This window comes from Lynx canadensis, chromosome C2 (genome assembly GCF_007474595.2).
Source record: "Lynx canadensis isolate LIC74 chromosome C2, mLynCan4.pri.v2, whole genome shotgun sequence".
NCBI lineage: Eukaryota > Metazoa > Chordata > Mammalia > Carnivora > Felidae > Lynx > Lynx canadensis.
In genome coordinates this window covers 86,217,355-86,231,451 of record NC_044311.2, presented here as the reverse complement: position 1 = coordinate 86,231,451, position 14,097 = coordinate 86,217,355, and the positions used below count along the sequence as shown (strand labels likewise).

At 35.7% G+C, this 14,097-nt stretch overlaps 1 protein-coding gene across 16 annotated transcripts in view; it reads right to left on the bottom strand.

Annotated features, from left to right (window-relative positions):
• DLG1 (discs large MAGUK scaffold protein 1) overlaps positions 1–14,097 on the bottom strand; it is a 278,066-nt gene that overhangs the window by 88,410 nt on the left and 175,559 nt on the right. For all 16 annotated transcript variants that reach the window (XM_030330682.1, XM_030330683.1, XM_030330680.1 and 13 more), the window contains 5 exons: positions 12,716–12,840; positions 10,051–10,220; positions 8,948–9,084; positions 3,051–3,195; positions 415–535 (listed from right to left, as the gene is read on the bottom strand). In XM_030330682.1, the coding sequence (XP_030186542.1) occupies positions 415–535; positions 3,051–3,195; positions 8,948–9,084; positions 10,051–10,220; positions 12,716–12,840 (698 nt within the window). The remainder of the gene's footprint in view (positions 1–414; positions 536–3,050; positions 3,196–8,947; positions 9,085–10,050; positions 10,221–12,715; positions 12,841–14,097) is intronic.

The following is a 14,097-nucleotide window of genomic DNA, read 5'->3' as shown; positions in this document are numbered from 1 at the left end:
GCGCAGTTGGTTAAGCGTCCGACTTCAGCCAGGTCACGATCTCGCGGTCCGTGAGTTCGAGCCCCGCGTCGGGCTCTGGGCTGATGGCTCAGAGCCTGGAGCCTGTTTCTGATTCTGTGTCTCCCTCTCTCTCTGCCCCTCCCCCATTCATGCTCTGTCTCTCTCTGTCCCAAAAATAAATAAACGTTGAAAAAAAAAAAAAAAATTTAAAAGGGCAGTAACTTATTTGGAATATAAAATATTTTTATATTTCAGCCTCTTCATGAGCCCTCCAATGACAAAAATTAAGGTTTAAGTTCATTATCTATTGACAAAATTTTTTAGTCCTGAAAATTGTGGCTGTCTTATTCGGTTGATTGTAATTCCATCTAACAGTCAACTTTATTTAAGAAAGATGAATGTTCACTTCCTTACCTTGTAATTTCATCATCTCCAAGCACTGCTTTTGAAACAGGTGAGTATCTGGCTGGTGATGCTGGTGTGTGGCCCAAGTAGGAAGATGGGCTAACATGGTTATCAACAGGTTGAGAAGAAGCTTAAAAATGAAGACAGTAAAAAACACTTCAAATGAAACAAACCATTCAGCACTTATTTGTGAATTATCAATTTCAAGCTTAGGTAATATGTAATTCATATCCACTTATTTATGTAAGTTGGTAGAAAAGACTTATTTATCAGGTAAAAAAATTAGACAAGCTCAAGTTTCCAGATAAAAACTAGTTTAGATATTCAGATCAGTAAGCAAACTTATTCCATCTGGTTTCTCTTGAGAAAATAGAACTAAAAAGGAGTTTCACATTAACTGATTTGCACAGTGAAATCCAGGAAAGGTCATTTAAAAGACTATCATTTATGAATAGCATATATAGTATGAACATGGACTGGAAGTATATAATAAAATTCATAATTGCAATCACCTACTGAATGAGGGGAATGGAAATAGAGTCTTAGCAAAGAGCTGAACTAGCAAGAGCAAACTTCAGCTTTTTCACAATGTTCTATTAGTTCAATAGATGTAAAAAATAGATTCTACCTCTATCTACAGGAAAATCAAGCAATCATTATTTAGTTATTACTCTTTAGGGCTAGGTCTCCCAGTTTTTGGTCACATAAAAAGGGATAATTCAGTTTAAAATAACATTTTTTTCCCAGTGTAATGTATTTGTAAGAAGCAGCCTGACTATTCGTATATTTGGCTGTAATCAGAACACCAATTCTCAGTTTGTAGAGCAACTGTTACAAATGTGCATTGCTGTCTTGAACAGATAAGGCAGCATAATAAATAAATAAGACTGATACTTACATTGGTGCATAAAATACCTTATTAGTGAATTTGCATCTCTAATTACAAATAAAAATACATAAAGCCTTTATATAAAGTTTGTGTGTGATACCAACTGTAAGAATTTTTAATAAGTAATAAAGTTCTGTTCTGACACAAATGAAGTATTGAAAAAAAACAACAAAACAACAACAGACATCATTCCTGTCCATGAAAGAGACTGAATACTATTTTAAAAAGTTCAGTTATATTTGGGGATCCTGGATGGCTCAGTTGGTTAAGCGTCTGACTTTGGCTCAGGTCATGATCTCACGGTTCATGAGTTCTAGCCCCATTTCGGGCTCTGTGCTGACAGCTCAGAGCCTGGAGCCTGCTTCGGATTCTGTGTCTTCCTTTCTCTCTACCCCTCCCCTACTTGCCCTCTGCTTCTGTCTCTCAAAAATAAACATTGAAAAAAATTTTTTCAAGAAGTTCAGTTATACCTGAGTAATTAATAAATCAATGGGCAGATAATGAAGATGTATCATTGGAAGACAGTACATTCATTTCAAAGTATAATTTACATTAAATTTATAATGATTAGTGACAGTAATGGCCTTTGAGAGTTCTAAAACTGAAGACATTGCCACTTATAAAACCACAAATATCTCTAAAATTCTACAATTTAAGTGAGGAAAATTTGGAAAGGCAGACTGCAGAGAGTACATTTAAGATCTTTACTACATGAGTGCTTTGGATATCAACTAATGCACCAAAGAAATAAAACTTTCATTTTTCAAGAAACACAAACACGTTATTTAAGTCTTACCTTAGCTTTTACATTAAAAAAACTGAAAATCAAACAGGAAACTTAAAATTTTATTAGTACTATCATAACAATTCATTTCTAGGCAACACAACTGTACTATATACAAATATAGTTAGGTAATATACGAGGAACTTGTACAGAAAGAGTATCTGTGCTCATATAATTGAGAATATAGAAAAGCCCAAGTTTTAAAATTTATTTATTTTGAGAGATAATGAGAGAGAGAGACAGTACAAGCAGGGAGGGGCAAAGAGAGAGGGAGAGAGAGAATCCCAAGCAATCTCCTCAATGTCAGTGCGCAGCCTGTCACAGGGCTTGATTTCATAAACCATGAGCTCACGACCTGAGCCAAAATCAAGAGTCAGACACTTAACTGACTGAGCGACCCAGGTGCCCTGAATAGCCCAAGTTTAGAAATATTTAAAGTTAGTATTTCTCAAAGTGTAGTCCATGAGTTAGTCCACCAGAAGCATCAGAATTACCCTGGTTGTTAAAAGAACTGCTTGTTAAAGTATGTTTCTCTGCTATATCCCACAACTATTAGAAAAAAGAATGTGCAATACCTTTGTTGACTATTATTTACATATAGCTTTGAAAAAGGCTGCCTCCCTTCTTACTATCAAGATTCTGATTTAAAAATGATTTTTTAAAATGTTTATTTTTATTTTGAGAGAGAGAGAGAATGCATCCATAAGCGAGGGAAGGGCAGAGAGAGAGAGAGAGGAAGAGAGAGAATCTCAAGTGGGCTCTACGCTCAGAGTGCAGAGCCCAACAGTAGGCTTAATCTCATGAACCATGAGATCACGACCTGAGCTGAAATGAAGCGTCAGATGCTTAAGCAACTGAGCCACCCAGGAACCCCTAAAATTGATTTTTTACAGACTGTTAGGTTAAATGCTTAATATAGTTCCTTTAAAATATTTAAACATAGGGAAATAAGATAGATTTAAGCAGACTTACAGTTGGTGATATCAGGTGGTGCATAACCATCATTCATATACATACTTGTGGGTTTTGCCACTTTCAAATAGACAAAATCAGATGTGTTCTTTAAGGCAGTTACTGCTTCTTCATGAGTAACTTCTTCTAAACACACACTATTCACCTAAAAGAAAATCCCAAAAGATATTTGTTTTAGGACATTTTCACTTGCTTTCTGCATTTTGGTTATAAACAATTATACCAAAATACAAAGCAAGAGTGATTTAAGGAATAGAAAGGTCTGTGAAAAGAAAACCTATATATTTTTGTCTATCATATCAGGAAATTGTTTATGTATGTTAATGGAATAGCCAATCTTAATTCCAGCCCCTATTCCTCCCAATCCCCGAACCTAATCTACTTTTTACTGTTAGGTATTTGTGAACATATGGGGGTATATTTTAGATTTTTTTTTTTTTAAAGAAAATGAGACTATATTAAAGTTTTTATTCTGCAACTGGATTTTTAATATAAGGTATCTTAGAGATCTTTCCATGTTAGGACACACAGAATTGCCTCATTTAAAAAAAATGCTGCACAGGGGCGCCTGGGTGGCGCAGTCGGTTAAGCGTCCGACTTCACCCAGGTCACGATCTCGCGGTCCGTGAGTTCGAGCCCCGCGTCAGGCTCTGGGCTGATGGCTCGGAGCCTGGAGCCTGTTTCCGATTCTGTGTCTCCCTCTCTCTCTGCCCCTCCCCCGTTCATGCTCTGTCTCTCGCTGTCCCAAAAATAAATAAACGTTGAAAAAAAAAAATTTAAAAAAAAAATAAAAAAAATGCTGCACATTATACCATTGTTGGTTGTATCATAATTTATTAAGCCATCCCAGTATTAACAGATATTTTAAACTGTTCTAAATAAATGGATTTAGTAAATTTATACCACTACCACAGAATATGAAAATGTCATGCCCATCTACTCAGGCCTTTGCCAACATTAAACAGTATCAATTTATAAAAAAGCATGTTTTGGCGTGCCTGGGTGGCTCAGCTGGTTGAGTGTCTGACTTCAGCTCAGGTCATGATCTCATGGTACTTGAGTTTGAGCCCTGCATCGGGCTCTGTACTGACAGCTCGGAGCCTGGAGCCTGCTTTGGATTCTGTCTCTCTCTCTCAAAACTAAATAAAAACATCAATTTTTACATCATTATTTAAATTTTCACTTCCACTGTTTAATAGTCAAGTTGATTTTTTTCATTTATTTATTAAGCATTCATCTATCTTCTGTTATAGAAACAGAACTGATTTAATTTTTTTTTAATGTTTGTTTACTTTTGAGAGAGAGACAGCGTGCAAGTGGAGGAAGGGCAGAGACAGACAGACAGACAGAATCTGAAGCTGGGTCCAGGCTCTGAGCTGTCAGCACAGAGCCCGACAGGGGGCTTGAACCCATAAACTGAGAGATCATGACTTGAGCCAAAGTCAGACGCTTAACGAACTGAGCCACCCAGGCATTCCAAAACAACTGATTTTTAGGAAACAGAATTGATTTTTAAGTAGTGAGGTATATCCTGCAACCTTGCTAAACTTATTAGTTCTATCAGTAGGTTCCTTACAATTTTTTAAATGTTTATTTATTTTTGAGAGACACAGAGTACGCATGAGTGGTGGAGGGGCAGAGAGCCCATGTGGCGCTCAAACTCACGAATAGTGAGATCATGACCCAAGCCTAAGTTGGACCCTTAACCAACTGAGCCATGCAGGTGCCCCAGGATTTTCTACATAGGTAATCTACAAATATAGTTTTACTTTCTCCTTCCCAATCTGAATGTCTTTTTATTTCCCTGGTTAGACTCTTCAGTACAGTCTGACTAAAAGTGGTACTTGTGTCTTTCTATACATTTGTCCATTTCATCTAAGGTATTTAATATGTTGGCATACAAATGTTTATAAATAAGAGTATTTCCTCAAGTCCCCTCTTTTATTCCTACTCTTGGAAATTTGAGTCTTCTTTTTTTTCTTGATCAGTCTAAGGTTTGTCAATTTTGTTCACCTTTCCAAACAACTGAGTTTTGGTTTTATCTTCTCTCTGGTTTTCCTATTCCCTATTTCATTAACTCTGGCTCTAATCTTTATTTTTTCCTTCCTTCCGCTAGCTTTAGGTTTAGACTGCTCTTCTTTTTGGTAATTTTGTGGGGTTTTTTTGTTTTTGTTTTTTGTTTTTGCAAAGAAAAACACTGTTTCCAATGTTTTAAAATTATAATGTACTAAACAAATACTCATTTTCATATATTTTTCATTTCCCTAATTTGTACCTGTATAATTGATAGGACAGTTCTTAATGTTTTAAGAAAAAATTTTCAAGATCACATATCATTAACTTTTGCCACAGATTATTAATATGGCTTTGCAGGGTTTCAGCCACATGGTCATTTTTATAGTCCCACACTACCATGTACAGTGAAGAAAGATTGCCTGCATTTTGAAATATACAGCTATGGTATGCTGTTCTTTTGGTGGCCTGCAATGAGCCACATATCTTGGTATTCACACCCTTGTAAAATCCCTTCCTACAGTGAACCTTGCTTGGCCATGTAACTAGCTTTAGTCAATGAGACATTAATAGTTGAGATGCCAAGAGAGGATTGATGAATGCCATACACCGGAGTTTGTCTTTTTGGTACATCCATCTTGGAACCTGATCACTATCCTGTGAGAAGCCCAATTTAGCCATGTGGAGAGGCCACTGGCTAATAGTCCCAGATGAGCTCCCAGATGACAGCCAACACCAACTTGTCTGCCATATGTGAGTGAACTTGGAAGTGCATTCCTGGCCCTAGTTGACAGGAGACATTATGTGGAACAGAGACAGACTGTCCTGGCTAAACCCTTCTCAAATTATAGAAGTGTAAGCAAATAAATAATTATTGTTGTTATTTTAGCCACTAATTTTTGTGTTTCCTAAGCAACATTAGATAACTGATAAAAGAGCTGACAAGATTTGCTAAGGGATTCAAGATGGAGTATGAAAGGAGAATGATCCTGAAGTTTTAGACCTGGGCAAATAGAAGGATAAAGTTCCTATTTCAACAGATGTGAAGAATGTGCAAGAACAGGATTTAGGGGTGGAGGGTGGTGTATAGGATGAAACTCAGAAGTTCATTCTTAGATACATTAAATTTGAGATGACTCTTGAGACATACAAAGAGACTAGATGACATCTCTTAGAGCTTTTGAACTGTTTAGCCAAGAACCACTGTTAAAAAAATTTTTTTTATTTCAGCCAAGCACAAAATTTAAGTGCATGTGTATAAAAAGAAAACTGAAGCTCAGAAAACAATACTTATCCCTACCATGTGCAATGAGACTCAGTAAGTTATTTGACCACCTATCAATAGGAAGAAAAAATGTACAAGGACACTTCGACGTTTAGGGAGAAGATGCACCAAAAGGGAGAATGAGGAGGAGTGACCAGTGAGATAAGAGGAATACCATGAAAGAGGGTAACTGTTAAGCACAATGGAAAAAGTGTCTGAAGAAGGAGGAAGGTGTGTCTAATGTCAATTAAAATGAGAACTAAGAATTTGATAATTTAGTGGAATTATGACAACCAAAACCTGGCTAAATGCTAAGTCCACATAAATTGCTGCCTTCTCAATCACCAAAACTGATTCTGGAAAAACCATAAAGGAAAACACAATACTTAAGAAATTAAAAAGCATAAATGAGAAACTCAGTGGAGAAAGCAGGCTGTTTTGAACTGGTGTGTGTGTGTGCAGAAGAGTAGTTCAAAGTGAGCTCTTTCCTCTTCCCCATTATAAACTTCAAAAACAACAACAACAACAACAAAAAAACAAAAAAAACCAACAAAAAAAATAAACTTGAAAACAATCAGTCTATCTCTCTGCTGCAGCAATAAGCAGTACAGGACAGCATGTACAGCAAAAGAATCATTTATATATTGCTTAGGAATATTAAATTTTTTCAAAAAGATTCATTTATTTAAGTCATCTCTACACCCAACATGGGGCTTGAACTCACAACCCCACAATCAAGAGGTGTCAACTGAGCCAGCTAGGTGTCCCAGAAGTGTATATTTTTATAACCACTTTGGAAAACGATATGTTTTTGCTATAGTGTTACTAAGACGATATCCCGTGACCATTAAATTCCATGCTTAGGTAAACAGTTAAGTGAAAACTCTTATATGTACATGTTCACCAGAACACACAGCAGCTTTCCCTAGGAGAATTATCCATAACACACACACACACACACAAAAAGGAAATAACCTAACTCACCACTATACCAGACCTAGTTTATGTGTCTTTTTCAGATTCGCCTGAGCTACCTGCCCACTAGGCCTTGGCCATGTGCTTACTGGAGAGTCCTGGTTACTGCTATTCTCACCTCATCTCCTGCCATTACCAGCTCTTTCAATCTCTTCTAGAGTAAGGGCTGCACTTGGACTTGGGTATGGGCATGGCTGATGTGTTCATAGAGAGCTGTAACATGTCAAAATCCTGTGTCCGATCTGTCTAGATCACTGAGGCTCTGGTTTTTTCCACCCCTTCTGGGTTCAGAGGAAGTACTATGCTATGGAGAGTATGGGAGCTGGCTTCCCAAGCACTTGCCCACAGGAGGTGAGTAACAGTCCAGAAATTTGGGATAGTTACCACCCATCGGGTAGACTGTACCTAACAAGAGACAGGAGATAAATCCTTTCTTTTCCCTGGATGGCTGGATCTAAGGTTTAATAGTCCCACAACACCTGCCTGAAAGACTGTCCTGCATGATAAGCAATTAGCTACATTTTCTTACGAATTTATGGACAGCTCAGAAACATAGTGTCTTGTATTGACTTTCCCTCATTCCCTGCCTCACCTTTCATTTTGATTCACTCTAGCTTTGATTACGCCTCTCCCAAAAACCTAAGCACGCAGCTTTTCTTCAGGTTTTGTTTTTCTAGGGAACATGGGACATTTATTGAAGAAGATCAGAGAAATAGACTGTAGCATAGTCCCAGAAAAGAGTATTATATAGAGGTGAAATTAACAAATTTTATCTCCAGGCAATAATATGGATAAGTCTCAGTAAACCAATGGTGAGTAAAAAAAGTATTAAAAGACTGCATACAGCACAATAGCCTTAAAATTTTTTTTCAGAACAAACTCGTATTAAAATCTTTAGGCATATGTATATGATTAAACAATTTTTAAAAAGCAAAGGAATGAGACACACAAATTGTTGGTATTGTAGTTTTGGGCTGGGTAATGACGTTAACAGTTTTCATTATACTATAAATAAAATAAGTTAAAAGGGAAAAAGGAAAGTCACACATGAGGGATGACACTGTGTTTAAGAAATTCTGTGCATTCAAGTCCCTAACCCTTTAACAAAAAAAGAGAAGGAAATGAGAAAAAAAAAAATAATAAAAGAAAAAGAGAAGGAAGCTGGTAGAGAAAAATGAAATGGTAAATAAGGATAATACCAAGAATCATTTTTCAGGTTTTGATTAAAGCAAGATCAGTATTCACTCATTTAAATATGAGTGAAAAAATGAGAGTAAAAATTTGTTTAAACATTTTGGCAAGTAGAAATTCTGATCTGCCCCCACCCCCTCCCAAAAAAAGACATCAAAATGATTATTATTTTTAAAAATTTAAATCCAAGCTAGTTAACATATAATGTAATAATGATTTCAGGCATAGAGTTTAGTGATTCATCACTTAACATATGATACCCAGTGCTCATCCCAGCAAGTGTCCTCCTTAATTAATGCCCATCACACATTTAGCCCATCCCCCCCACCCAACACCCCACAAGCAACCCTCAGTTTGTTCTCTGTATTTAAGAGTCTCTTATGGGGTGTCTCCCTCTGTTTTTACCTTATTGACATCAAAATTATTTTTAAAGTAACAGATTTCTTATACTCACTGCTAAAAGTTTATCTCCAATCTGAAGTTTACCATCTTTATGTGCTGCACCTCCTTCAATGATTTTGGTTACATAGATGCTATTATCCCCAGGAATATGTTGATTTCCAACACCTCCAGCAATGCTGAACCCAAGACCTGTTTGAAAAATACTAGTTTTGAAATTTCATCATTTAATGTGAATTTAAGTCCAGAAAGAAATGGCTGAAAACTAGACGAGGATAATCTCATCACACTAATTTTTCTTTTTTTTTTTTTAAACACAAAAGAATCTACTTGTGTACTTTTAAAATCCTACGTATTTGCTTTGTAGTCAGGGGACAATTATATATATAGGTGTTCCTACAGTTATAAATAAGTTTTTTAGTCCACCCACTCCTGTTACTTCTTAAAATCTTTTCATAAATGCATTTGTTTGTTAGTTCAAAAAGGCACTACAAAATTATTTCCTTTTGTTCCCATCATGATTGTGCTTCTAACATTTTTAATACCTTCACAAGATTAAAACAATTGAGAAAAATAATAAAATTGTGGTGGGCAGAACGAATAAGCTCCAGAAATGTGGATAATTTTGTTCTTTTTCCAATATTCTATGAATTAATTTTAGATAAAGAATATCTGTAATTCATAAATCCCATCCATAGCTTTAATACCAGACAAATTTGTAGCTTTCTATTCCTTTTTTCATTTTTTGGAATACCACTTCTTCCACAAAGCTACAAATTAGAATCCGTATTTCATTTTTCCTCAATCCCATCAATGTTTTCAAAACTCAGAAATCACATATAACCGTCCTCATTGCAGACAAAACAGCTAATGATATATAGTTTCTTCTTTTAATTTAGCCTGTGTATCTGCATTTAATATACTTTGTAGATTGAAGATTACAAGTTAATACCAACACTATACAGGACTTCCAAGTGTTTAAGTAGAATTCTACTTAAGACAAAAATCAGCAGAAATAATACAGAAATTCTGCAAATTCACACACATTCTGTAAATTACCAGTTCTGTTAATCTTAGAATGGGTGTCACAAATAACTTCTTAGTTACATTTATCTCAGAGATTTCTTACTTAATAATCTACGTTTGGTTATTTCATACCTTTAGGACCTTTAATGAGCTTTATTTCCATTATTTTTTCTGATACTGGTTTCCGTCGTTTCACGTACAAGCGTACAATAGACCCTGCTTCTTTCAATGCTTCAACTGCTTTGCTATGTGTCACATCACGAACATCTACTTCATTCACTCGCAATATACAGTCATTGACCCTGAGAAAAAAACCCAAAATATTAAAGATAAATAATATTAAAATATCAAATTTTAACTTCAATAATTTTTGTTATTTTAATTTTTAAGGTAAAGAGAATTATTTACTAGAGAAAAAATATATGAATAAACTGCATGTTAGATTCCACTGTATCAAACACTCACATAAATACTTTCCAAGGGCCAACAAAAGAAACAGTGCAAATAAGAGATTACCATACAAAAATATTATAATGACAGCTGCAATCTGTGTGGTTCTTGTATGCTTATTAAGTGTAAAAATTAAGATACTTTACAAAAACAGCCAAATATTTATTTAGAACTAAGCTGGTGCCAGGTACTTGTAGTGTTTTAACCCTTACTACAACCTGTAAGGTAGATACATATTTGTATCTCCACTTCACAGACGGAGAAACTGAGGCACAAAGAGTTTAAATAATTTTTCCAAGGTCACCTAGAAAATGACTGAGACAGCTGTGACTCAAAAGAAAACTGAGGTTCAGACTGAATAGTTTAAGATCAAAAAGACAGTGGTGGCAAAACTGAGATCAATTCCCTGATTTATCAAAAAATAATTTTTTTTTTAATTTTTTTTTTTTCAACGTTTATTTATTTTTGGGACAGAGAGAGACAGAGCATGAACGGGGGTGGGGGGGCAGAGAGAGAGGGAGACACAGAACCGGAAACAGGCTCCAGGCTCTGAGCCATCAGCCCAGAGCCTGACGCGGGGCTCGAACTCCCGGACCGCGAGATCGTGACCTGGCTGAAGTCGGACGCCCAACCGACTGCGCCACCCAGGCGCCCCTCAAAAAATAATTTTTGATTGCTTTGTCAACCTAGACACTGCATTTAAAAAAAAGTTATTTCTTGAAATTTATTGTGAAGCTAAAGACTATACCATTTAATTAAAAGGTTCTCATATAAATAATTTATTTTAATTTGACACAGTAATATATTTCTTTAAAGTTTGATTTGTTTCTAATTCTAACTTTTCCCCCCAGCTCTGGTCTCAGTTTAAATTGTATAGCATTCCATTAGGGGAAAAAAATCATCTGAAATTGGGCAGAGAAGGAGAACAAAACACAACTGAAATACTAAAATTGATCCTGAAAATCTATGTAATTAGCTTTCTTCAGAGTAAAGAAATTTTGTATGCAAAGACAGCGACAGGTTAGAGTTAGTATTAAAGGGATGTTCTTTAGTGAAACAAATGGGACATATTAATTTTCATAAAAGCACAAACAAAAGGCCAATAACAGAATTGGGAAATAAATGTTTATGTTTACATGAATGGTCAAATTATTAATTTTATATCTAACTAATTTCATTAATACATCACCTGTTGTATCCAGCGAGAAGTTAAGAAACAAGAGGTGCATAAGGTACCAACAGCCTTAAATGAATTTTTTTGTTTGTTTTTTGGTTTTTTTCTTGAGAGAAAGAAAGAGACAGAAAGAGAGCACGTATGTGCACATACACACACAGGAACGAATTTTAAGCAAGCTCCGTGTACTGAGCCTGGGGCTCCATCTCACAACCCTGGGATTATGACTTGAGCCTAAATCAAAAGTCACACACTCAACTGAGTCACCAAAGCACCCCCAAAAACATGTTTTTAACAGATCATATAAAATCCTTAGTCCTAAAACTTCAGACTGTCACCATATAAATAAAAACCAACAAACAAGGGAATACGAAAAGTGCCATAATCTATGGCCTAAGGAAATAACAAAATATGCTAAAGATATCTTCTACAATGGAACACTAAATTTAAACAAATTCAAACAAGCACCCTATATTACCCAATATTACTTTCATTCATTCAATTAAGAAAACATATTAAGATACTTAAAACTTGCATAATCTTTACTTTTTGTGGTATGGGATACAAACTCAGGTATATATCATCTCTTGTATCCTAACTAAGTTTATATACATATTTCCCACCAGAAAATAATGGAAAACAGTTTGTGAATGTATTTAAAAATACGAAGGGAATGGGGTGCCTCGATGGCTCAGTTGGTTAAGTGTCTAACTTCAGCTGAGGTCATGATCTCACGGTGTGTGGGTTCGAGCCCTGCGCTGGGCTGTGTGCTGATGGCTCGGAGGCTGGAGCCTGCTTCAGATTCTGTCTCCCTCTTTCTCTGCCCCTCCCCCACTTACACTCTGTCTCCCTCCCTCTCAAAAATAAACAAACATTAAAAAAGTAATAAAAAATAAAAATACAAAAGGAATTCTACAATTTCTATGAATTTGTTCACATTTAAAACCATCAAATTTATTATTCAAAGTGTTATAATATCAGAGAAACTAAATTCCTGAATGAAAAGAGGGAAACAATGGTTAGAGTACAATCATCTCATTCATTTGTTATTTGAGCATCTACCTTATATTGGTTATTATGATAGTGTTTATTTGTATTGATGCCTTGTTCAATTTGCTTTAAGAAAAATATACAAAGTATGTTCAGCATCACAACATAAAATGCAAAACATACCGTAATCTTCCATCTTGGGCAGCTGCTCCCCCTGCAATAATTTTGGTAATGAAAATACTTGAGTCATCTCCAATGTGTGGGTTGTCCGTACCTCCTGCAATGCTGAAACCAAGCCCTGAATTTCCCTGGGGATAAAGGAAAAAAAAAAAATTGAGCCTGAATAAGAATTACCTTTATTGGTAGGTTCCTGTCATTATAGGACCTAGAAACTGTACCGACACAAGGAACACACATAAAAGTATATAAGCAGAGAATATGAAGATTCTAAATTAAGAAATATAAGTAAAACTCCTTTGTCTCTACGAAGAATTCAAAGGTAGGGGCACCTACGTGGCTCAGTCGGTTAAACATCCAACTTCAGCTCAGGTCATGATCTCACGGTTTGTGGGTTTGAGCCCCGTGTCGGGCTCTGTGCTGACAGCTCAGAGCCTGGAGCCTGCTTCGGATTCTGTGTCTCTCTCTCTCTGCCCCTCACCTGCTCATGCTCTGTTTCTGTCTCTCAAAAAATAAACATTAAAAAAAAAAAAAAAGAATTCAAAGGTATTACTTCTAAGTACGTACTGAGTACTTTTGGAGTCTAGTCTATGGTTCTTTCTTTAAAAGTGCGGGCAATTTGTACTAGGATAAGTCACCCTTCTGCAGAGGTATTGCTATTAGGTCTCTTTCTTTTAGAATGTATCCACTCATGCTTGGTAAGGCAAATTTCTCTAAGAGTAAAAAACTGATGTGATCTTGCTGCTGCAATTATTTCTGGATAGGTAAAACTAACATTATTTCAGCTTTAAAAAAATGGGGCAGGGAATGGTGTTTTTCTTCTGCTAACCTTGCCATCAGCTTATTTTAAAATGACCAAACTGTATCTGCTAAGTCATCATCCTTGACATGTCCCACTCCCCCATCCCTGACATGTTTAGCCAAGACACACAAATAGCAAAAGATATTTTTTAATACTGAAAGCCCAGCATGAGAAATCAAATGGGTGAGCTTTCCTGACAACAAAGTCAATTTTGCCAAAGCAGGGTTTTTTACTTGTTTTACATACTATATTTCTGAATAATTTCTTTGAAGAAAAGTTTCTACTGCTACCAAAAAGTCTTAAAGGACAATTGTTCTAAGCAGTGGTATTTAAAAAATGTTTTTTTGTTTTTGCTTTTTAATGTTCTAACTCTGGCTTTCAGGCAACTCAAACACGCAGATATATCTGAACTGATTACTTAACCGTTAATATTGAAGAGCTTAAACATACCTTCTATTATGTGTCCTACAATTCTGTTTTAATATTTTTTTCAGTGTAAACTCTTTAAGAGTTGCTAGAATATCAATAATAGTATCAATAGGTTGTATGAGGTTATCAAGTCACCCAGGTAATCAAGTTCTTTTTT